The sequence below is a fragment of the Salminus brasiliensis genome, chromosome 24 (genome assembly GCF_030463535.1).
Source record: "Salminus brasiliensis chromosome 24, fSalBra1.hap2, whole genome shotgun sequence".
Classification (NCBI taxonomy): Eukaryota; Metazoa; Chordata; class Actinopteri; order Characiformes; family Bryconidae; genus Salminus; species Salminus brasiliensis.
This window is the reverse complement of record NC_132901.1, coordinates 3,112,008-3,136,230: the sequence shown is the minus strand read 5'-3', so window position 1 is coordinate 3,136,230 and position 24,223 is coordinate 3,112,008. Positions and strand designations below refer to the sequence as shown.

At 46.8% G+C, this 24,223-nt stretch overlaps 1 protein-coding gene across 8 annotated transcripts in view; it reads left to right on the top strand.

Annotated features, from left to right (window-relative positions):
* The window catches only part of tbc1d1 (TBC1 (tre-2/USP6, BUB2, cdc16) domain family, member 1), a 66,645-nt gene that overhangs the window by 19,302 nt on the left and 23,120 nt on the right, over positions 1–24,223 (top strand). For 5 of the 8 annotated variants that reach the window (XM_072669644.1, XM_072669641.1, XM_072669639.1 and 2 more), the window contains 13 exons: positions 4,532–4,843; positions 4,988–5,182; positions 10,204–10,293; positions 10,414–10,518; positions 10,720–10,852; positions 11,031–11,122; positions 13,832–13,948; positions 15,164–15,295; positions 15,388–15,471; positions 15,612–15,886; positions 16,798–16,938; positions 18,069–18,188; positions 18,492–18,628. In XM_072669644.1, the coding sequence (XP_072525745.1) occupies positions 4,532–4,843; positions 4,988–5,182; positions 10,204–10,293; positions 10,414–10,518; positions 10,720–10,852; positions 11,031–11,122; positions 13,832–13,948; positions 15,164–15,295; positions 15,388–15,471; positions 15,612–15,886; positions 16,798–16,938; positions 18,069–18,188; positions 18,492–18,628 (1,933 nt within the window). Of the gene's footprint in view, positions 1–4,531; positions 4,844–4,987; positions 5,183–10,203; positions 10,294–10,413; positions 10,519–10,719; positions 10,853–11,030; positions 11,127–13,831; positions 13,949–15,163; positions 15,296–15,387; positions 15,472–15,611; positions 15,887–16,797; positions 16,939–18,068; positions 18,189–18,491; positions 18,629–24,223 lie in introns of those variants that run through there. The other 3 variants (XM_072669640.1, XM_072669642.1, XM_072669646.1) reach the window with 3 other exon arrangements.

Below are 24,223 nucleotides of genomic sequence, written 5' to 3'. Positions count from 1 at the left end.
TCACGCACAGCAGTCTCTGCTTCATTCCTGACTGGAACAGCTAATGCATTTGACTAAACATGGACCTGTCTGTCTGTCTGTCTGTCTGTCTGTCTACTTTGCTACACATTGCTGATGTGTTTATGTGCACGTTGCCGTCCCTCTACAGACAAGACTCAACAAGACCTTCATGCCATCTACACCCTCTCTCTCTCTCTCTCTCTCTCTCTTATATATGTTTAATTATTATTCTTCTGTCTGGACTTGTCTTTCCTCTCATTATTTTGATCAAGTTGATACTGTGTGTGTGTGTGTGTGTGTGTGTGTGTGTGTGTGTGTGTGTGTTGTTTTTGGACTGAATCTGTTCCAGTAAATCAGTCTCATTAGGTGGAGATGGGGAAAGCAGTTAAAAGTGAGGGAACATTTTAAGGTGCTTTGAGGAAACTTCAAGGAACCTTTTTTTCCTGAAAAGTCCTTTACTTGAAGGTTCCTCCATAGTTTTAAACCGAAGAACCCCTAAACGTTCCTCAAGGATCTCACCGGTTTCACCTTTATTTTAAGAGCTGAGTTGCAGTCGCTGTGTCTGCATGTCTCCAGCTTTGCCTTTACCCCCCCCCCCCCCCCCCCCCCCCCCCCCCCCCCCCCCCATTTCAAGCCTCGGGCAATTTTCCCATCAGTTCCCACCAGAGCAGACCCTGTTTTTCTTTCTCTTTTTTTTTTTTAGGGACAGATTTAGCCTGAGAAGTGTTTTTTTTTGTAGGTTAAAGGTTTCGTTAGAAGAACAGAACTGACCCGAAAGCTGAGGCAACTCCTCCACTCTGTTGACTCCTGCAGGCAGGACAGACCCTCTGCTGGGTCACTTCATCATTGCCAGTGTAGTTTCCACACCTCGTATCCATCTGGCTGTTAATAAATGTCCGTACTGTGTTTTGACGTCTATGCGGTACGTTCATATGGGTTAAGAAATGGTCTAGTCATGCAGAACCAGACCAGTATTTCCCCTGTTATAGAAATCGGTGGGTGGTCTGCTCAGTAATCCTGATCACCCGCCTGCTAATCCCATCAACTGTTCTAAACGTTTTCTTTTCCTAGAAAGACACGCCGCAGCTGCAACAGCAAGACACTGGCTGTTGTCCGTGGCTTTTGATTATTTTACTTTCGAACAGCGCTCCTGTTCTTACCTCCTTCTGTATTTCTGTTGATTGGCTGCCAAAATGAGTCTAGAGCTCACTTTGAGAAGCCCAGAGTAACTATCTGAGGACCTGCAGGCCTCTGTTGCATTGAGTAGTGTCAGTCTTCATTAGGTAAGAACCATCAGGCTGAACAAGAAGGCTGTGCTGGACAGGCAAGCAAGGAGGAAGCCCCTAACCTCATCCCAAACCTCATTCCGACTGTTAAGCTTGGGGGTGGGAGGATCATGGCCTGGGCAGCTTTTCTGCCTCAGGTCCAGGATGGCTTGCCATTACTGATTGTACTGATTGGAGGAAGCAGGTCTTCCCTGTTTTCTGCTGCATGTGACCGGTCAGCCTAGGTCATCTCTGCGATAAGAAGTTTGTTTTAGCAGAGCAGGAAGTCTTCTGTGACACAAGCCAGAGTGACAGCAGTGAGTCACCTTTCTAAAGGAGGACCGTGGGATGTGAGTCAAATAGCTGTGGCATCAGACAGCTGACCAGACCCAGCTGGAAGCAGAACCGACATGAGTGGATTCATGCTGTCTGAGTGGTTTCAGATGAAGGCAGTAAGAACCTATAGCTAGTTTAGGCTACAGCCCTGTTTGTTTTGGGCTAGTGTCTCAGGGGGACGTCTGTAATAGACATTTTACTCCTCAGTGATCAGACTCGAAGGCGGATCTCAAATTTCTGATATTCTGATGTGAAATTCTGTGTGTGTGAACGTCCTGAAGTTGTCTCGCTACCTGGTTTAGGAATATTAATGGTAGCTTTTCAGGAGTATGTTCAGTGCATTCTAGTCTAGGCGTGAATTCTGTCATTCTGCCATTACATGTCATTTGTGTCCTGATGTTTTGGTCCTCTTTGTCCCATCATCATATTTTTGTCCCGTCATCATATTCTTGTCCTGTCATTCTTGTAATTTTAGTCCTGCCGGTTTTGTCATATTTGTCCTGCCATTTGTATCCTGCCCGTTTTGACATTCTTGTCCCGTTGCTCTTGATGTCCTTGTCCCATCATTCTTATCCCAACGATTTTGTCATTCCTGTCCCATCATTATATTCTTGCCTTTTCGTCATATTATTGTCCTGTCATTTTTGTCATTCTTGTCCCGTCATCATTTTATTGTCCTGTCATTTTTGTCCAGCTGTTTGTCATTCTTGTCCCATCAATTTTGTCATTCTTGTATTTTGTGTCCCGGCATTCTTGTCCCGTCATCATATTATTGTCCTGTCATTTTTGTCCAGCTGGTTTTGTCATTCTTGTCCCGTCAAATCTCATTCTTGTCCTCATGTTCTTTTCTTCACTGTCCCGTTATCCTTGTCCCGTCAATTCTTATCAATGGCGGGTCAATTTTTTTCATTCTTGTCATTGTTGTCTCTTCATTGTTGTCCCATCCTTCTGTCTCCTCATTCCTGTTGCATCAGTTTGTCTGATGATGCGAGAGGGGCGAGACTTAAACAGAGCCCATGATGGCGGTGTTCTTGCTTAAATGCAGGTATTAAGATGTTGCTTTAAAGCAAGTGTCTGGAAGATGCTCATATAAACCTAGACTGGGGGAATTGGTCTGATGCCGGGTCCGTTCAACTAAATTTATCAGTGTCCTCACTGCTGGACCATGTGTTAAAGTCAGCGCTGAAATATTGTCTTAACGAAACCCCAAGGAGGATTAAGAGCTTTTACCAGGAATAGAGCAGCCAGAGCTGCTTACCTTTCAGTAGTACAGAGGTGGATGCTGCATAAAAACCTTGTATCTGCAAAATGGCAATTACAGGAGGAGGAAAAACATTTCTGAGCTTTCAATGGAAGTGAATGTGAAACTATTTCATTCCAGGTCATTTTGGAGCATTTCTATTGGTCCATTTATTATGAAATATAGAAACCCAATGTAAAGAAGCACTCCCAGAATCCAGTTCTGTCAAAAAGTGAAGAACAGCGAAAATGGAGATGCAGTTCTGAGTTTAATGGCGTTTCTAATAAAATGGCCACAAGGTATTTATGAGGTTTGTGTAAATCCACGGATCTCACAGGCAGACATGCACACTGGCTAACATTCTTGTAATTCATAGCATTGAGTTCCAGCACTTCCTGCATTTCTGCTGTGAAACTAGGCCTAAGTACCAGTTTATGGCGTTCGAGTGAACGATCAACCTTTTACGATCCGACACATCCAGGCAGTTGTGGGTTCAATCATTGATCTGGGGAAAACAGGCTGGAAAACACCTTCATTTCTTCACTGTGGAGAAAAACATCACATGCTTTACGGTTAACAGCTCCCATTATCCAGGGTTTAGAGGGACAGCAGATGGTTAAGAACTTTATTGGAGATGGTGACCTTCACATTATCCACATAGACAAGGTGACTGCTTTACGATGGTCCATCTTAAGATATGGTGGAAGGCATGGAGTGGAAAGATTAGCTGGTTCTGTTTTATACACACCGTATCTACACACACCTCCAGTGGTCACATTTTCCCCGGTGTGTATTCTCAGAAACAGCAGCCCTTCCTTCAATCCTCTGAGCTGCCTGAGCTTATTCATTTACATGGTGCACTATGTAGACAAAAGTATTGGGACACCCTGTTTTGAAATCAAGGTTATTGTGGGCTGGCTCTACTGTCCAATGAATAAGACTTTCTACTAGATTTTGGAGGAGCATTGCTGTGAGGATTTGATTGCAATCAGCGACAAGCAAGCATTGGTGAGGTCAGGATGTTGGCTGACCACCATCCCACCTCATTCCCAACTCACAAACTCATCCTCACCTGAAGAACCATCCATTATTCAAGAGAACACAGTTCTTCCACTGCTCCACAGCTCAATACTGGGGGGCTTTATACCCCTCTAGCCCACACCTGGCATTAGGCAGCATGGTGCCAATAGGATCAGTCCTATTCTATTGGCAGTACTTTCTTTCTACAGGGACTAGACAAGCTATAATATATGTATGTGTGTGTGTGTGTGAGAGAGAGAGAGTGTGTGCCTTTGCTTCAGCAATGGGTGTGACTTAAAGTAGCTGAATTCATTCATTAGAAAGGGTGTCCACAAACTTTTGGACATATTGCGTATCTATTAAATGTGCTCCAACACACACACTAGTGATCAAACACACACAGTGACCGTGAGCACTCGTGCCCGAAGCGGTAGGCTGTCATCGCTGCAGTGCCTGGGGAGCAGGGAGGGCCTTGCTCAAGGGCCCAACAGTGGCAGCTAATGCTGGAGTCCGGGTATCGAACCCACAACCCTCTCATGAATAGTCCGGTGCTCTAACTGAATGTAGCTGAATGCAGCTACGTCACCCTGGCTCTTCGTGTTCGGGCGGTGCAGCCCTCAATTACTGTACCATTATTATCTCATCTTCCTAAATCTCTCTCCTGTTTCAGGTGCCAGAAATCATCAGCACTCTCAGGCAGGCCAGTAAAAGCTCCGCCCGCCTGGAGGACACGCCCACAGCCAAGCCTAACGACAGCCAGCAAGACAACGGTCGCCATGACGTCCCCTACTCCATGCCGCCCGGCGCAGACGCGGCGACCGCCTTTGCCAAGAAGTTCGAGGTGCTGTTCTGCGGGCGGGTGGTGGTGGCCCAGAAGAACGCGCCGCCTGCTCTGATAGACGAGTGCATAGAGAAGTTCGGCCGAGCGAGCGTGACCGGCTCACTGGCTGCCGGATTCAGGCGGGCCTTCTCGCTCACACAGGTAACGGGAAGCGCTCACACATGGCCTGTTTGTTTGAGGCTAATGCCGTTACTTAAAGCAGCATTATGTAAAATATTTAACGCCTCTGTCGGAACCGGTCCGTACCTGCAGAGGCTGATGCTCTTGTGCTGTTGTGCTCTGCAGGTGATGAACGGAAGCGGAGAGGGGGGAGATGGAGGAGGGAAGAAGCCTCTGTTTTTCCGGAGGGATCCCAGCTTTCCCTCTCTGCAGGCTCTGGATGAGAACGGCCTCTCTCCGGAGCTGCAGCGCCGATCTGTGAACGGAGCTGCCGGAGTGCAGCCTACCAGCCTCCAGGAGAACAGGACCATGCTGTTTACAGTGAGCGCACTCGCACACGCTACACCACTGCTGTTCCGCACCGCAACGACCGGAACAGCACTTTGATTGGGCACACGGTTTCTGTGTAGCAACCGAATCTTTGCTTTTATGTTAAAAAGGTTTTGGCACCCTTCAAATGTAATGATGATACAGATACACTCGCAACACCCGCATCCACTTGGCAACACCTGAGCAACCACCTGGAATAACATTGCAACTGCCTAACAACCACCCAGCATCACCATGACAACTGCCGGGAAATACCAAAGCAGTCACTTTGCCCATCTAACGTCAATTTATCAACATCATAGCAACCAGTGTGGATACCATAGCAATCACCTGGCAGCCACTTAAGAACACCCCCCACAACTATCCAGCATGGATCCCATAGCAAAACATCTAGTACCTAACAACATACACCATAGCGGCCCCCTGGGATACCATAGCATCTAGTAACCGCTTGGTAATTCCTGGGATTTTGTAACGACTTAGCAACACCATAGCAACTACTTTAGAACACCCCCAACAATTTACATGGGTACCATAGCAAACATCTAGCAACTAACAACATACATCCGAGTGATCCCCATGGGATACCATATCATCTAGTAACCGCTTGGCAACGCCTTTGCAACTCTATAGCAACCACCTAGCAACACCAAAGCAACCACTTAAGAACACCCCCCACAACTAACATGAATACCATAGCAAACATCTAGCACATAACAACATGCACCATAGCGGCCCTCTGGGATACCATTGCATCTAGTAACCGCTTGGGATTTTGTAACAACCTTGTAGCAACACCATACTAACCACCTTGGATACCACAGCAACCACTTAGCAACACCATAGCAACGGCTGCCTGTAAACTTCTTCTGTTCTTTCATTTGCTTTGTACTGTACTGTGGATCTGGCCTCACTGTTCATAGCTGTAGATCTTACTCAGCCTCACTTCCTGCAAACGTCCCAAAGATCTTCTCCAGATTCCCTCCAGACGCTGCATGACCTTTTACGCTGATCTACAGCCTGTCCAGGTCGCGTCCTTAGCCGTTAAGTAGTCCTTCGAGTAGAACCGGTGTACTGGTCTGTTTACTGCAGTCCAAGGAGCCTGTAAGTCCCTTCAGCCCGGAATGCACTAAACTCCGACATCACTGCAGGATTCACACTGGTTCTTCTGGAAAGCCCTCCTAAGCCCAGCTGCAAGACTGTTTGGTGTGTCTTATCTGTGAGGTTGTACGACTCCGTAGGCATCTTTCAAACCACACGTACCAGAGCGCTTCGCTGTGTCAAAGAGACTGCAGAACGAGCAGGGCCATCTGAGGTTCTCCTGGGGATGCTCTCGCTGCTTTTGGGTGGCAGTGTTCCCAATGTCAAACAGCTTCACCTGAAAGGGGAAAACAGCTGCCGTTCCTTTGTCAATACTGGCAGCATAGGAGCTGTTCTTTCAGGTGATGAGTAGGCGGTTAGGACAGTTTATAGCAGACTGATATTTAGGGACAGCAGAGTGTTGGAGTGAAGCTGAAATGAAAACGAACCCCAAATGGACCCCAGGCCGTCCCTTACCCCCATACTCCAACCACCTATTGCATTGCTAGCTCTTCACAGGACTCATCAGGAAGGCACCTCCCTTCATCAGTGCAGAATTAAGCTCACAGCACCTCCAGAAGGCTCAGCAGGAAGGTCATCCCAGCATCCCACACCCCCTCCCACCCAACCTCAGTACCACTACACCATCAGCATACGCACCAAGCAGCCTCTATTCCCCAGCATACTACACCTTGTGTGTGTGTGTGTGTGTATGTATGTATATAAACAGATACCAGGGGACCGAAGTGCTGGTAGTTCAGAGAGCAGAAGCTGGGCACCTCGGACCCCTACGTTTCTGAGCAATTTGTTGGCGCCAGTCGTTCCAACCAATCCGTGGTCATAATTGATTTGCATGAGGTTGAGATGATCTCAGCTTGAGTGTTGAGTCCGGGAGCAGGAGCAGTCTTCAGATTCAGTCTTAGCTGATTGGCTGCCTCATGGATACTTGATACATCATGTTGATGTCACACACTTGCACACTTAAGAGTGCGTTAGAAGTGCACTTGTTAGTGAAGTGAGTTAAACCCCCCCACCCCCGGGCCGGCACGCTCCCCTCGTCCTTTTGGAATGTGGGATAGCGTGACGGTGGGTACGCTCCTCCTTGTGCGTCAGGCCGAAGGACAACATCTAAAGCTCCTGGCACACAGACCCAGCTTTCTCCAGCGGACACCAGCTTGCTAATGTCGGCAGTTTGGGAGAAGAACGGTGTTAAATAAACCAGCGCGTGGAGTGGAGTGGAGCCCGGAGATTAGATCAAATCACTGTTCTAATTTAATGTGGAAAACTTTCCAGAGGCTGACCAATGACCTCGCAGATACGGCACAGCACTTTCAGAATTTCCACATTTTCCAAAGAGAAACAAGAGCTTCTCATTCTGAAGAAAGAAAGTAGTGAGATCTTGTCTCATGGTGAGCTAGTCTGAAGAACAGAGCTCGCTTGGTTCCTCCAGGTTTCTCCTGGACGCCCCAAGTCCAGTCCAGTCCAGCCAGCACAGCGTGGAGGATGTGTTCAACTCCATCAGCTGCAGCAGCAGCAGCTCACCTGATTTGCCATCATTAAGCCCTGATTTACCACCAAACCAGGTGTTGATCTGAGGAGAACTCTAAATAACACTAGACTCCATGAGGTGTGATGGCAGTAGTAGTGATGGTCTCTTGGCTGACTGTACAGCTCTCTCTCTCTCTTGTAAGCTAAGGTTGGTGAGTTAAGGTTGGATCTTCAGTGCAGTGCCGAGTCCGTGCCTGACCTCAGACCCCTACAGAGGTCAGGCTTGTGAACATGGAAACTAACGGAGCGTCGCTGATGATGGAAAGGAACTGCTGTTCATGGAGAGGTGATCTGAGGTCCTGATTGGGGAAGTTCTAGAGGAGAAGTTGCAGATTGTCTGGTTGTGTCGCTGTGAAGTGCTCTCCTAAATTCCTCTTTCACTGACTGTAATAGAAGGTTCTGTTATCCTCCCCATCGACCGACACACACACACACACACACACACACACACACACAGTCAGCCAAGTGGAGAGACGCCGCTGTCCAGCCCTGCACCTCCAGTGTCTGTGTCCGATAGCTGAGAGCTAACCACTCTAGCTAATGTTGGGTAGATGTTGGCTCTACTCTAGATGTTAGCTAATTACTCTGGCTGATGTTAGTTAGACATTGGCTGTTTTAGTTGACGTCAGGTAAATGTTAATCACTCGAGATGTTACAGGTTAGTTAAATGTTGACCCAGGCTGGTGTTGGGTAGATGTTAGCCACTTAATGTTATAAAGTTGTTGGCTACTCTGGCTGATGTTAGGTAGATGTTGGCTACTCTGGTTGATGTTAGGTAGATGTTGGCTACTCTGGCTGATATTAGGTAGATGTTGGCTACTCTGGCTGATATTAGGTAGATGTTGGCTACTCTGGTTGATGTTAGGTAGATGTTGGCTACTCTGGTTGATGTTAGGTAGATGTTGGCTACTCTGGTTGATGTTAGGTAGATGTTGGCTACTCTGGCTGATGTTAGGTAGATGTTGGCTACTCTGGCTGATGTTAGGTAGATGTTGGCTACTCTGGCTGATATTAGGTAGATGTTGGCTACTCTGGCTGATATTAGGTAGATGTTGGCTACTCTGGTTGATGTTAGGTAGATGTTGGCTACTCCAGCTGGTGTTGGTTCGATGTTGGCTATTCTAATTAATGTTGGTTTGATGTTGGCTACTCTAATTGATGTTAGGTAGGTGTTGGCTACTATAGCTGATGTTAGGTAGATGTTGGCTACTCCAATTAGAGTAGCCAACATCTACCTAACATCAATTAGAGTAGCCAACATCTACCTAACATCAATTAATGTTAGGTAGATGTTGGCTACTCCAGCTGGTGTTGGTTCGATGTTGACTATTCTAATTGATGTTAGGTAGAGGTTGGCTATTCTAATTGATGTTAGGTAGATGTTGGCTACTCCAGCTGGTGTTGGTTCGATGTTGACTATTCTAATTGATGTTAGGTAGAGGTTGGCTATTCTAATTGATGTTAGGTAGAGGTTGGCTATTCTAATTGATGTTAGGTAGAGGTTGGCTATTCTAATTGATGTTAGGTAGAGGTTGGCTATTCTAATTGATGTTAGGTAGAGGTTGGCTATTCTAATTGATGTTAGGTAGAGGTTGGCTACTCTAATTGATGTTAGGTAGAGGTTGGCTACTATAGCTGATGTTAGGTAGAGGTTGGCTACTATCTCTCACTATTACCTCATCTAAAGTGAAGCTTCCATTAAATGTTGAAAATATATTGAATGTTGAATATATTGCTCGGTGTTATTCATCATTTATTTTATTATCTTTTATATGTACATATATTTTTTTCTTTACAGTTATTTGAATATCACTATTAGTCAGAATGATTGTCCTTTGGGGGTGCAGGCGTAATGTAGGGTGATCTGAGCAACTGCACAGTCAGGCTAATGCAGACCTTCTTGGGGGAGGCAGCCTGAATTAGAGGGAGAGAGTGAGAGACCTGATTGCGGTTACATGCTGGAAAACCCACCCTCAGAGGAAAGATGTTATTAAGGGATTTCAGTGTTTTGAAGACTCAGACAGCAATTATGGACGACATGACTGTAAGAGAGTGCGAGAGTGAGCAACTGACACAGTCTCTCCCAGTCTCTCTCACACACACTCACACACACACACACACACACACTTGAACTCCGCGGTTACCCTCACTTCTCATCTCATTGAGTAAAAATGCATGTGCTCATCTTTAGCTTGTAAAACCACATATGCATGTCCACACACACACACACACACAGAGTCATCCTTTACACACTCTGGTCTGGAGTGCATTTTGGCTTCAGTGACCGAGTGGAGGATGATGGCAGGGCCATGACAAGTGTTGGACTCTCCCAAAAGCAAACACACACACACACACACTAACATGTCTCTGTGTTTTCTGTGCAGATTGGGCAGTCTCAGATCTTCCTGGTGAGTCCGGACAGTAAGAAAGTGGCCATCGAGAAGAGCTTCAGAGAAATCTCCTTCTGCTCACAGGTTGGGTTCTCTCTCTACAGATGAAGCTCATGATGGATGAGCTTAACATTTGAATGTGGCTGAACCTTTTGTGTGTGTCTCTCTCTCTCTCTCTCTCTCTCTCCCTTTCTCTTTCTGCAGGGTATACGGCACGTGGATCATTTTGGTTTTATCTGTAGAGAGTCGGTGGACGGTGGGAGCTGCCAGTTTGTCTGTTACGTGTTTCAGTGCACCAACGAGGCTCTGGTGAGGATGAATGGACGAACAGAAGGATGAATTCATATGTATTACGTAGAATATTTGTCCACTGTGGCATACACACTATTAAGCACCTTATTAGAAACAGGTGTCCCAATACTTTTGTCCATATCGTGTATGTAATTACTGCCCGTGTTTTAAGTAACCTGTTAAGCTCTACAGCGTTCAACAACTCCTCTATAACGCTAGGTGGATGAGATCATGCTGACGCTGAAGCAAGCCTTCTCTGTGGCCGCCCTGCAGAAGAGCAGCAAGACGCAGAACCTGCAGTGTGAAACCTGTCCCATGCAGCAGCTCCACAGGCTGTGCGACCGCATCGAGGGTCAGAATCTCCCAGTACTCCTCACACAAGTTCTTCTCTGAATAGTTCCACACTAGATTTGGTTGCCCATCCATATTTGAACTGATTCGACCAGGTGGTCAGTATCGGCCAGCATGCTCAGCCAAGCCCTAATTTAAACACCCAGACCTGAGATGTGTTTGTGTGTTTGTGTGTCTAGGTCTCCATGCGTCCAAAGCTAAGCTGGAGTTGCAGAAGCATGTGGCTGGTCTGGACAACCAAGAGCAGGCCTCTGTGTTTGAGACCACCCTGGTGGGTATGACACCCCTATTATAACCGGTTATATAACCGCTGTCCCCACACCATTACCTGTGTTGACGTTAGTGTATTGTGTTTTGGCCTGGAATTTGTTGACGCCACTTCGGCAGCCTTGGGGTGCTGACACAGCTTGAGTTATCACCCTAGAAAGGCATTGCCAATAGAATGAAGCCTCAGGCTACCATGCCTAATGCCAAACAAATGCGAGAGGGGTTTAAAGCCCCCAGGATTGAGCTGTGGAGCTGTGTTCTCTGGAGTGCTGGCGCTCCGTCCAACGGCTCTGGCATGATGAGGCTCACCTCACTCATACTCTTATGGCTGAATGCAATCAAGTCCTCGCAGCGATTCTCTGAAATGACATAACTAAGTCCATATGCAAATGCCTGTATGGTGATTTTAGGCAGCTATTTGGTGGGGTATTAGATTCCATTGCTTGTCAGTGACATTAGCATACTCAAAAAGAGACCCTCGCTAACGTCCTTACAATGAGCGTTCGCAGATAACAGTGGGTCCTACAGTGTCAGTCAGAAATGACGTAACTCATACTGTGAGAAGACTGTTGGACGATGCAGGTGTATAGTTTGCGCTGTGCTAATTGGTGGGCTATTAGGTTTCATTAGCTACATTAGCTTTGTAGCTCCAGGGCTAACCTTAAGAAGCAAACTTCAAACACTTTGAGTACATTTCATTCTTAGCTGTACGTTTGATGGTGTTTCATGAGCTTCAGGACTAAACTGGGCAGACATATGTAAGCACACACACCCTGCATGGCTGTTCTTGCCGCCTTAAGCTGGGGTGTTGCTAGCAGCTGTGTGCTTGCAGGATGACTGAGGGTAAAGGCCCATCTGCTCCAGCATGCCTTCCACAGGATTGCTGGTAGAAGGGGAATGTAGTGTGTGTGTGTGTGTGTGTGTGTTTCCTTGAGCGGAGGGTGTGACCACACCTTCCTCCAAACCTGTTATGCCACTTCTACATGCTCGGGTTAATGGTACACATCTTTGGGCTGGATTTTAAGGGTGATATGCTAGTTGAGGTACGTGATTTGGTTTGAGTTCACGAATTCCTTGCAGTGGACGCTTTTTGTCGGCCTTGATTTGTTTGTTTTGTATCTTTTGTTTTCCCCATTGGAAGTGATTCTGCATTGAGGCTTGGATGCTTCACAGCCCCTCCCAGGAGGGACTACATTGCAGCTCTGTGGCTTTTCCGTGGCTTGAATATTTTTCCGCTGGAGTGGATTTATGTGGTTGCTGGGGTGTTCCCATGGATTGCTGTCATGGTGATTGCCGCCGGAGTGACTCTGCATCACGGCTAGGATCTTTCCCAGGTCTGCCGCCGGAGTGACTCTGCATCACGGCTAGGATCTTTCCCAGGTCTGCCGCCGGAGTGACTCTGCATCACGGCTAGGATCTTTCCCAGGTCTGCCGCCGGAGTGACTCTGCATCACGGCTAGGATCTTTCCCAGGTCTGCCGCCGGAGTGACTCTGCATCACGGCTGGGATCTTTCCCAGGTCTGCCGCCGGAGTGACTCTACATCACGGCTAGGATCTTTCCCAGGTCTGCCGCCGGAGTGACTCTGCATCACGACTAGGATCTTTCCCAGGTCTGCCGCCGGAGTGACTCTGCATCACGACTAGGATCTTTCCCAGGTCTGCCGCCGGAGTGACTCTGCATCACGGATATTTCACAGTCCCGTTGCTGGATTGACGCTATATTGCATCTTTGATTGCTTTCAGGCTTGCAACAGAAGCAACTACATCTCAGCTCAGACTTCTTTTAGGTTCGTCACCATAGTGACTTTACCTCGCAGCTCAGATCTTTCCCAGGTTTCCCACTGGACTGATTGTACATCAGTTCTGGGAATTGTTTCCTGGGTTTGCCACCGGAATGATTCTACGTTGTAGCTAGGATTTTTTTCCTGCCGAAGTGACCACACTAGAGTGACTTCACATCCCAGTTTGGATGTTTCCATGGCTTGAATGTCACAGCCCAGCACCGGAGCGACTCTACGCCTCAAATTTTTCTGTAGCACAAATATAGCCATGGTTTCCCGCCATAGTGACTCTATATTGTGGCTCAATGGCTTACATGATCAGCCACCGGATTGACTCTACCTGACAGAATGAAACCAAGTCAAGCTGTCCGATCTCCTTTCTAACTGTCCAATAAACTTTCCATGTTTGGCGTTATCATGCCGGCGCTTCGACTGGCCAGCAACTTCCTGAAAAGGCACATGCAAAGTGTATTTAACCGCTGTGGTTTACTCACTCACTTGACTGATGTGTCCAGGAGTTTTGAAGCAGTGAGTCATTTCCCGAATCACTGGCTGAAAGCTTCAGACAGCCTTGTTTGACTCATCACTGCACAAGAGAGCGAATGACCTCAGTTCAAAGTGTCGTGAATCATGGTTTGGCCCCAGCTAGCGCCTATTCATTATTAGCTACTTAATAATGTTTGAGGAACAGACCGAAGCCACAAAACAGTGCAAAGTAGCACTGTGCTGCTGTAGTCGAGCGGGTCGGTGATGCCACCTGGTGGAGAGAAATGGTATCATCAGTAAAAATTTCAGTGGTGCTTTAAGCAGACTGCTAATCTTGTTTTTCAACAGATCACCAGCTAATTTTAAGCTGCATTGAGCAAGGTGTGGTGATATGACCACGTGCTGTAATTCTGTCAATTCTTTTATATTTTTTATTATGTGAGCAGAAAGCCAGGCCGAAGTCCGACCAGGAGGAGAATGAGCTTATAGTGTCGTGTTTGCGGCGGCTGTATGAGGAGAGACAGAAGAGGCACACGCATACGCAAAACGGACAGGCAAAGCAGGTACCGGGTTCTCTTGTGTTCTGGTTTTTGCAGGACAGATGATGGGTAGGCTCATATGGACCAGCTATGACATATGAACTTTTGATGTTTCAGTTTTTATGTATGTTTTCGGACAGATAGAGGTAATATAATCAAATCATTTAGGTAATATTACCAAATCTAATCAAATGTACCTAAAGAAATGAAGAATTGTACATGTAATTCATTTCAATGCAAAATGTAATTAATATTTAATAATAATAAATAATTATGAATAAATACTTTAAAACACTGCCACATTTGTTACTAGTTAAAATGTGCAAAATTAGAATCCGGTGCAGCACATCAGCTGCAGATGATTAGAACATGATTCGTGATAGAAAACAATATTTTTTACGATATTTTTCTCAATATTTTGTCATGTAGACAAAATGCACCAACAGCGTAAAATTAAAAAAAAACTGCTATCCAAATACTCTCCCATACTGAGTACCGTGATTTTTACTCAACATGTGCTTCACTCCAGCACTGATGATATTCATGAAACATTCTTAAAAGCATACTGTGTATCACAATAACATTTATCACATTTATCATATTGCCCAGCTCTAGTTTTGAGAGAATTCTGAAGGAGCTTGGTGATGTCAGAGTACAGCATCTACCATCAGAGAGGGACTGCACAAGTTGGACAGGGAGGAAAGAGTACTTTGGTTAGATGAGTCATTTGGGCACAGTAACTAAAGAGACATGTTTGGCATGAGCGCAAGAACCTCCACCCACAACAACTGTGAAGCAAGGTGGTGGAAATGGCATGGTTTGGGGCTGCTTAGCTGCAAGATTTCCTGCAAGCTGCCCTTCATAGAAAGCGCTATGAATTTATTATTGTATCAGAGGATGCTCGAGGGAAATGAGAGACCATCTGTCCAAACACTGAAGCTGGAGGTGGGCCATGCAACATGACAATGACCCCAAAATAGTCCTGTTATCCCACCAAGGAATGGCTCAGAAGAAATTGCCAAGTCAAAACCCGGATCTTAATCCAGTTAAGATGCTGTGGGGTGATTTGAAATGGGGTGAACATGCAAGAAGCCCCTCAAACATCACACAGCTGGAAGTGGGGAAAACGTAATCCTAAAAATGTCGAATTAAGGCTTTTTGAGCCAACAGGGGAAATGCTAAGACTATGGTTTAATGGGGTGTCCCAACTTCCTACCTTTTTTTTTTTCTTGACTGCAGGAAGCTCCAGTGCCATGTGAGGAAGCGTGTGCAGCCGCTGAGGGCAGCATGAGCAGCAGTCGGCTGCGTCTGGAGCAGCTGAAGAGTCGAGCTAAGAGATCACTCACTGAGTCACTGGAGGGCATATGGAAGGTACACACTCCCTCACATACAACACCACCTTCTCAAACACACACACACACACACACTTTTCTGACGCTGTTGGCTGTGCATTTGTTCCACAGGGCGGCAGTAAGTCGAAGCCCCAGAGGGAGAACAGTGACGGAGACAGCACCTCCTCTAGTTCCACGATCAACAGCTCTCACCAGGTCTCTTACCAATAAAGGCGTTTATGCCACGGCTCGACCGATTAATCGGCTCCCTGATGATATTGACTTGACTTGTGGGTAGCGCTGGGCGATACAACCTCAAATCAGTTGAACACCAGTCATGTCTTGCCTTTCCCCAGGACATCCTACTGGTGGAGCCTCCGTCCTCGCCTCTCCTGCCCTCCAGCCCACTCCGTTCTCATAATTCGACAGGGGACCTGAAGCGCCTGGAGTCCGGTGACAGCTGTTATGACCCCCAGGCTCAGGGTTTCAGGAGAAGAGCGAGTACCATCAGTCACTCTCCGTCTCTCTCAGTGTCCACCCTGACCGTCCCCACCGCACAGCCCGCAGCCGCCACCAAACCCAAACTCGTACGCCACTACTCCGTCAGCACTGACTCGCCGCATCAGAGCAAGTGAGTGTGTGGGTGCATGTTGGCGTTGTCTCAGTTCCAGCATATTTAATATTTGATATTATTGAATTGTTGCTAGGTGTCAAAACCACCCGTGTGAAACTGTCGGTAGCTCTCAGATATGAGGCTTTATCCTCTGAACCTGGGTGATCTGACCCTGCGTTAGCTGGAACTCGGCCTGTGCTGTGGTGTTTTTAGCCTGCTGGCTAACTTCTCAAAGCCTAGAGAGCCAGCTACAAGTCCAAACCCAGCAGAACGGGTCTCTCATTTCGCCTTTCTGTTCCTCCCAACACCAGTCGCTCGACTTCGCTCCTCAGACACTAGTTTTTATGGTCCCCGCTTGTGTCGGCAGCTTAGCAGCTAGTCAGCAGCAGCTGCACTGGGCCGTCTAATGAACCCACTGTGAATGGTAGATAAAGTTAAAACGGGCGCATTACAGAAGTGGATCTTTGTGGTTATGATTGATTGGGTAATTCACTTCTCATTTATTCTCCACAAACCCACACTGTGAAAGAAAGCACACCAGTTTCTATATGAAGTGCAGCTACTGCTGTTCCCCAACTGGTGCAGATAAAGAGAAGGACGCTGAGGCTTTAATCCAGGATCTTCAGGGTTATCATCACCGTCTGGAGAGATGTTTCCACTCTGTTTATCCTCCAAGAACAGCTCGATCTGTGTGCTTCCTTCCTTAGCAGTGCTCATGAGCACGCATAAAATCTGCTGTAATAGAGATGCCCTCTGCCCTTTCACTTCCCTTCTCTTGCTCAGCCACTTCTTGTTTGGACAGCATCGCGTCCTCTAGCCCTCGGTGTAGTGCACTTCCCGCGCCCTCGCTGGGTTCCTGTTATCCCTCTTTCTCCTCATCCCTTTCGATTTCTTTTTTTCCCTCCTTCTGCTCAACGCTCCGCCGCCAGGCCAGCTCACGCTGATGATGCCAGCTGCCTTCCCTCTGCTTCTTCCTCCCATCTCTCCTCCTCTTCCTCTCCTGTGTGTCCCAAGTTGAGCAAGCCTAGAGTTCTGGCCCTCGAGCAGCTCGCGAGGCCCTACAAACGGAGGTACTGCCTGTGGATGTCCTGTGTTGCCCTTTATTTAGGGTCATGAACTAGATCTGTTGCTTCCTGGTTTGTCATCTGAGCTATGAACAAGTACAAATAGTAGCTTATACCCATCTAGGGGTTGGGCGATACGGCAGGTCACAATATTTACATTTTCCAATATTTAATAATTCGGAATTAGGGGGGGGAAGTTAAAGAAAAGAATTATGCTAGCACTGTATGCCCAAACGTTTGTGGACACCTCTTTTAATGAATGCATTCTGCTATGCTATGCTTTCTAGTCCCTGTAGAGAAGTACTGTCAATAGAATAGGACCTATTGAACCTATTGGCACCATGCTGCCTAATGCCAGGCGTGGACTAGAAGAGCTGTGTTCTGGTGGAGCGCCATCCAGTACTTTTAGGATGAGTTGTGGAGTTGGGGATGATGAGGTGGGGTGGTGATCATCCAACATCTTGTGAGGGGTGAATTAGCAGATGTCCCAATACTTTTGTCCATATAGTGTATCTACAGTATATTCAGAAAAGCATATTGTTGTGCTCCCCAGCTCGCAAAATATCTATATCGCTAACTGTCACACAGACTAGGGCCTGAGTGATTGATTAGTTGGGTGATGGTATCAGCTGATAATCTGTAGGTTCATTAATTAATTTTTTAAAATAAGGCTGATCATTATCAACTTTTCTTTGGGTTGTGGGATTTGGACTCAGTGTCCCAATGATGGGGCTAAAACGTGGACACCTGTGCTACTGTGGAAGAAAGCTAGTAGAAAGATAATTAACAGATACTGTAAATAACTAGCCTAGCATCGCTTGATATACACTAAAGAGGCTCACATCAGATATGCAACTTGACTATATAGGGTCAGCGATACATAATGCTGATTAGATTTGTCATGAAATATATGTATTTTTTAATCAGACAATTTTTAATAATTTAATACAAATGAATAAATGAATCACCCACTTCTAGTTACATCAGGACTGTACATCAGACATTGCTGACCCCCCTTATATCTGTAAAACCATCTTCAGCCATGTTCCTCACCTTCCTCGCACCATCTTTCCACATCACTCTCTCTCTCTCTCTCGCTATCTCTCTCTCTCTCTCTCTCTCTCTCTCTCTCTCAGTCCGTCAGGGCTGAGTGGATTGAGAGCCCGGCTGCACTCCTCTTCCTCTGTTCCAAACTTCCTCAAGTTTCTGGCTCCCGTGGAGGAGCATGACGACTCCTCCCTCTCTCAGAGAAAGAGGTACTCCTTCACACGCTCTCTTCACATGTCTCTCTCTCTTCCCTCCATCTCTCTGGTTATCCTCTGTTACCCTCTCTTTACTGTCACTCCTTGAAGCGAGAAGTAGGGTTGCAGAAGCTGCGAGACGCCACTAGAGGGCGCCTGTTGATTGCTGAATTGAGGCGTAGACGTATCTGATGAAGAAAGGTCCTGGCTGGGTGGTCAGGAGGCAGGGTTCACAGGTGTGTTTGGCTGATTGTGAAATGAACTGACTGTGTGTGTGTGTGTGTGTGTGTGTGTGTGTGTGTGTGTGTGTGTGCGCAGTGATGTTGCAGCCCTGTCTAGTCCTGGAGCAATGTGTGTGGTGGGGGAAGACAGTCCACTACGCAATCGCAGACACTCGTGGAGACAGCAGATCTTCCTCAGAGTTGCTACGCCACAGAAGGGCTCCGATACAGCAGGTAGCACACACACACACTCCCACCCACACATGTACATGTGTTCATACAGACACACACACACACACACACACACACACACAGTGCTTCACGCCTGGGCAAATATACACTATACATTCCTTTATGGCATGTATGTGTGTCAGCTCTGTGAGATCACTGTATAACACATAAGGAATGTGTGTCTGTGTGTGTGTGTGTGTGTGTGTTTGCTCAGTGATAAGGTAAGTCTGTTATTAGGTACCGGCCATTAGATCAGAATTATGTTCAGTGCCGTTCAGCTGAATGCTGAAGATCCTTCTCCTGGTTGCTGATAAACACGGATGATTCATGTCTGATAGTTTCACTCTTTATCATAAGCAAACCGCTCCCTATTTCCCCTCCCTATGAAGATCCCGTACACTGAAAATACCAGGTCATTCACTCATTCTCACTCACTCATTCTTAGCCAGCTTGCCCAGAGCTGGCAGAGCAGGTGAAGTCATGCAGGCATGCATTTTTAACAACCCAATTTGAACACTGCACAGTGTGGAGGTTTCGGCGTTGGGCGCTGGCTGATCACTGTTTAAAACCAAGCGTGTTTTATTGGGGACACACCAGTACCAGTTAGCTATCGATTAGTTGGGTTAGAAGGCCGGCGGAAGGCCTCTACGTCAGTGAGAATCATGGGCAGTCTTGGAAAACAAGCTCTTTTTGAGGTCTGTCCACAGATGTCCAGTGATGTGTAGGTCAGAGGACTGCGAAAGCCTTCAGCTTGCCCCTTTTGACGTGGTACGTTGTGGATTTTGAGGTGTGTCTAGGATCCTGATCCTGCTGTACACGGTTGAAAGTAGAAGATCCTTGAGGAACTTTGAGAGGTTCTGCGATTTGAAGCTGTGGAGGTCTCTTAAGGTGCTTTGTGGAGCGATCTGGATATCAGCTCTAACCAAACTAAGGCCTCTACCCCTGTGAGAGTCTTGGGCAGTCCTGGGAAACATGCTCTTTTTGAGGTCTGTCCACAAATTTCCAGTGATGTTCTTTGACCTAAAGCTGTGGAGGAACCTCTGTAGGTGCTTTGAGGTATGATCTCGATATCAATTCCTTATCTAACCCAACTAATATAGGGTATAAACATGAGGATTTGTTGGTAGACATCAGTTATTTTAGATAGAGTTGAAGTCTGTATTTGTACCCAATATCGGCAAACACCTGAGAATGATAGTGTGCCCCCTAGTAGTGTGACAATACCATCTGTATGGACAATGGAGTTACCAGCCCATGTATAGACTCATGCTCAAGCCACGGCTCGGGGAGGGGCTGCCCCGGTGTGCCCTGTCGCCTCTCCAATTCTTTGCTTCGGCGGCTGGACGGCAGGGCGGGCTGCAGTGTAGTGGATCTCCCCTGCTAGGCACAGTTCCACCTCACTTCTTTCATTCTGGAAATTATAACCTGTAATTACTAAAAATACTAATAAACAGGCAAAGAGAAGCAAAATATAATAAATAACAGGGTGGTAAATAGACATCTTAGCAAATTCACCCCCACCAGAGTCGCATATTTACTACGCACAATATCAAACACCTTAAATACCCAATAAATGCATCTATGGCCCCTTTCACAACTGGCACATTGTAGAAACAAGTAGAAGTAAGAAAACCTAATGGCTCCTTTTGCGTTTTGCATGGTTGCATGTATTAAATGGGGGAGTTTGCGTGAATAATTGCATGGAAATCCTTGACGTGACCTACCAGGCCTCGGTAAGTTGGCCTGGGGTCATCCCGCTGGCAGTCCTGGATCTGTACCTGCCACTCTTTCCTGACATGTTGGAGCAACCCTAGTTAGATTGAGCCATCCCCTTAGCTAGAGCGAAGGCCTTAGCTAATAGGAAGCCGTCACTCAAAACAACAAGCTAGCTGCTGCTAGTCAACATAATAAAAAAGTAAAGCGTTTGTTTTGCTGCTGTGTTTTTGAAAATGAACAAGCTGTGACGCGGCTAAAAGCCGATAGAAATCTTTATGAAGTTTTTCTTGATAAATCAACCGCGCCGAGACTTCCTTTAGCGCGGTGACCTTTCGATGAGTGATCCCACATACTTCCTGTAATAACACTTAGGCGTAAACATCTCCGTAAGTTGTTAAAACTTGATCTTTGGAGTGTTGGCGCTTCAGTTGTAACTTGTTTTGAGGATTTTCTCCCCCTCATTTCTACAGAAGGCCTCTACGTCAGTGAGAGTCTTGGGTGGTCTGTGATGTTTTAGGTCAGACGGCAGCGAGGGCGAAGGCAAAGCCTTCAGCTTGCCCCTCTTGCCGTGGTACGTTTCGGATTTTGAGGTGTGTTTAGGAGCTTGATCCTTAACTTGATCCTTAAGAATCTTTCGGATGTTCTTCAATTCGAAGCCGTAGAGAAAGGTTCCTCAAAGCACGTTCCTTAAGACATTCCTCCAGTTTCAAGCTGAAGAGCATCCAGAAACAGTGCACAGCGGGAAATGTTCCCCGTGCCACCGGCTGCAACGCGTGCTTAACAGTCGGAGAGGTGTTCTTTTCATGAAATTCCGAAAAGCGCAGGCGTCCCAATACTTTTGTCCTTGCGTCGTCTATTCAGATCCCGAACAGTCCTTGTACAGACCCCTCCCGCGGGTTCGTAAGTAAGCATCGCAAAGCGAAACCTAGCCTGCTTTAACGAGGAACGGCCTCTCGTGTTTCTTTTGGCACGGTGTCAAGAGGTTCATGTTCATCCGCTCCGGAGAGCCCTGTGCTCTATGGCGGAATGCGTTTGTTAAAAAGATGGGGTGTCCGGAAACTTTTGGACATGCAGCGTTTCTCTCCGCTGTGGAAGGGCTGCAAGGCAAGGTTTAGCCCCCAACAGTACAGCATCTGAGAAGCACCCTACCACCACGCCCCAGTACCTCAGCCAGGTGAGGCGTGAGGAAGCTCAGGCCGGGTGCGCGGGTTAAGGTAGTCTGTTTGCTGAAGCTGCGCGTACCCATACACAAGCCTTGTTTGCGTGTAGGTGTGGCGGAGCTTGGACCCATTCCATTATCAGATTTGTGTTCAACCGTGTCAGCGACCCCGAGACGTCCTGCGCTAAGTAAACATGCACACGCTGCTGTACTGCAGTCACATGACCTAATCTTTCCTGCCTTTCTTCCCTAATCTGTCTTATCAGAGCCCTTCAGAAAGCGAGCATCAGCACCTGTCCTTAAAGTGCTGAAACCCTAAAACCAAAACGGGGGCTCCGAAAGGTACGAGAGGGTGTGTCGCTCGTCAGTGTGTTCTAACTGCGAGAACATCATACCTTTTCCTGTGGCCTCCTGCTGCTCTCTCACTCTCACCCCCCCCCCCCCCCCCCCTCTTCTTTCACTTTTTGGCTCTGCATATGTGTATGTGTGGTTTTTGTAGTTCCTCCCTGCCCTGCCTGTAACCCACCGTCCTGTGTGCAGTGAGGCGCGTTTGCTGAAGGACGGGTCCTTAGCTGGAACAACAAGCTATCAGGTTTCCTTTAAGCAGTTTATTTACCCGCCTCAAACAGAGGCAGAGAATGCCCGGGCCTGTTTCCAGCGAAAATCAAACAGTCTTCTGTAAACCCGCCATGGTTTTCTTGTTCGGAAAACTACTTCCTACTGCAGAATTTCGGCCCAGTGTCATTTAACGAAGACAGATGGCTCTGGACGTCACCGCATGTCCAAATATTTGTGGACACCTTTTCTAACGAATGCATTTACCTACTTGAAGTTGCACCCATCGCTGACACTGGTCTAAAAATCTGGAAATTGCCAGCAGAATGGAATTCAGGACTCTCTGGAGCAGATTACCATGAACCTATTGGCACCCATTGCCTGGTGTGGGCTAGAAGAGGGGTATAAAGCCCCCCAGCATTGCTCTGTGGAGCAGTGGAACTACTGTGCTCTCTGGAATGATGGATGGCGGTGCTCCATCCAGTATGTTTTGGATGAGTTGGGGAGTTGAGGATGATGAGGTCTAACTAACGCTCTTGTCGTTGAATGCAATTAAATCCTCACAGCTTTAGTAGTCTAGTAGAAAGCATTGCTTGGACAGTAGAGATAGTTACACCAACAAAAGCAGGTTGTAAACTTTATATATATTTTATAATTTATTTATATTGATTTTTTTTTTTTTTGAAGAAACAGTGAATGAACAGGTGTCCCAATACTTTCGTCAATTTATTGTAGCTTGAAATGGCATTTATACTTATATAGTAAAATGTATGTAATATAATTGTATAGTAGATTTTTTTTCTAGAGTGCAGGGTAGGCCATGCTACAACACCCCTGGAGCGCAGTAGAACCAGGTATTGTACCTACAATCCTGTGATCAATAACCCTGCCCCCCACAATAAGTAAAATGGGGCTTTTATTGCAAAATTCAGCCAAAATGTATTAGCCCCTAACTAATAGTTTGGACAAACCCTAGTCCAATGTATTGATGGTCCCAGTCCAGATGTCTTGGATCATTCCTTAACATCCATTCAGCCCCCATCCCGAATCCCGGATCGAGACGTCCCTGGTCCAGACTTTTACATACAAATCTAATCCAAGCTGGTTGAAAAGCTGGCCGTCCAGGCAAGATGAGAAGCTGGTAAGCTGGCTGGCTAACCCTCTTGATCTCTAGGTTTATTTTTCAGTCATTCATCATCATTTTTTTCTTGAAAACGTCGGATTTAGCATCCCTTGCGGCGTCCCACAGGGTTCTCTGATAGGGCCTAGAACACTGATTATAATTATAACACTAATGCAGCTATGAAAGTGATGAAGTGTGGGCTACAGGGTCTAGGGGGTTAAGCTATAGAATGTCTGAGATCTGGTGAAAGACTCATGACGTCTCTGTTTACTTGCAGACTGTATGCTGAAAGTCTTGCGATTGCAGGCAGTGTCCACTAGGTGGAGCGGATGTCCCTCAAAAGTTTTTTTTAATATTATTATTATTATTATTCTCTTTTTAAATCTGTCATCTATGTCATACACTGATGTTTAGCAACCGTTCTCTCTGTGTTTGTAGGGCTTGTGGCCAGATCGACCACATGGCTGCTATGGGTGACCTAGATCATTGCCCAAGGGCACCAAAGGGGTTGCTGTGAAAACCTTGTTGAAAGCTTCAGCTGGCCTTCAATCTGTTCACACTCCAGTTGACTAGTCAGTCTAATCGTCTGGCCACAGGTATTCAGACCTACATTTTTGTGGAAGGTGGCATGTCTCCGTGTGAAGACGGACCAGTTAAAGTACCAGGGCCTCCAGAGATCTCAATCTGACCCTGATTCTGGGCTTGATGTTCCTCAAATGTTGTTGTTGTTTTGGAGGTGCCTGAAGGAACTGTGGCCAGATCTAGCAAATAGCTGATCTGGGTGATGTCGACGATTTCCCGGGGGCACTCCATTGCTTGCATTGCATTGCATCCTTATATAGTCCGTTTAATCATCAAGCTACGAACATTCAAGCGTGAATTTGGTGGACAGCGGCGTCTACGTGTGAGATGCAGACACAATAAATTGTCCGTGGGTTCCAGAAGATCTCAATCTGGCCCTGGAAGGGATTTATCTCTTCTGCTGTTGCTGGATAACCGCAGAATCTGCACAGTGGATTGAGAAGGGAGGAAGGTTGAGCGATGT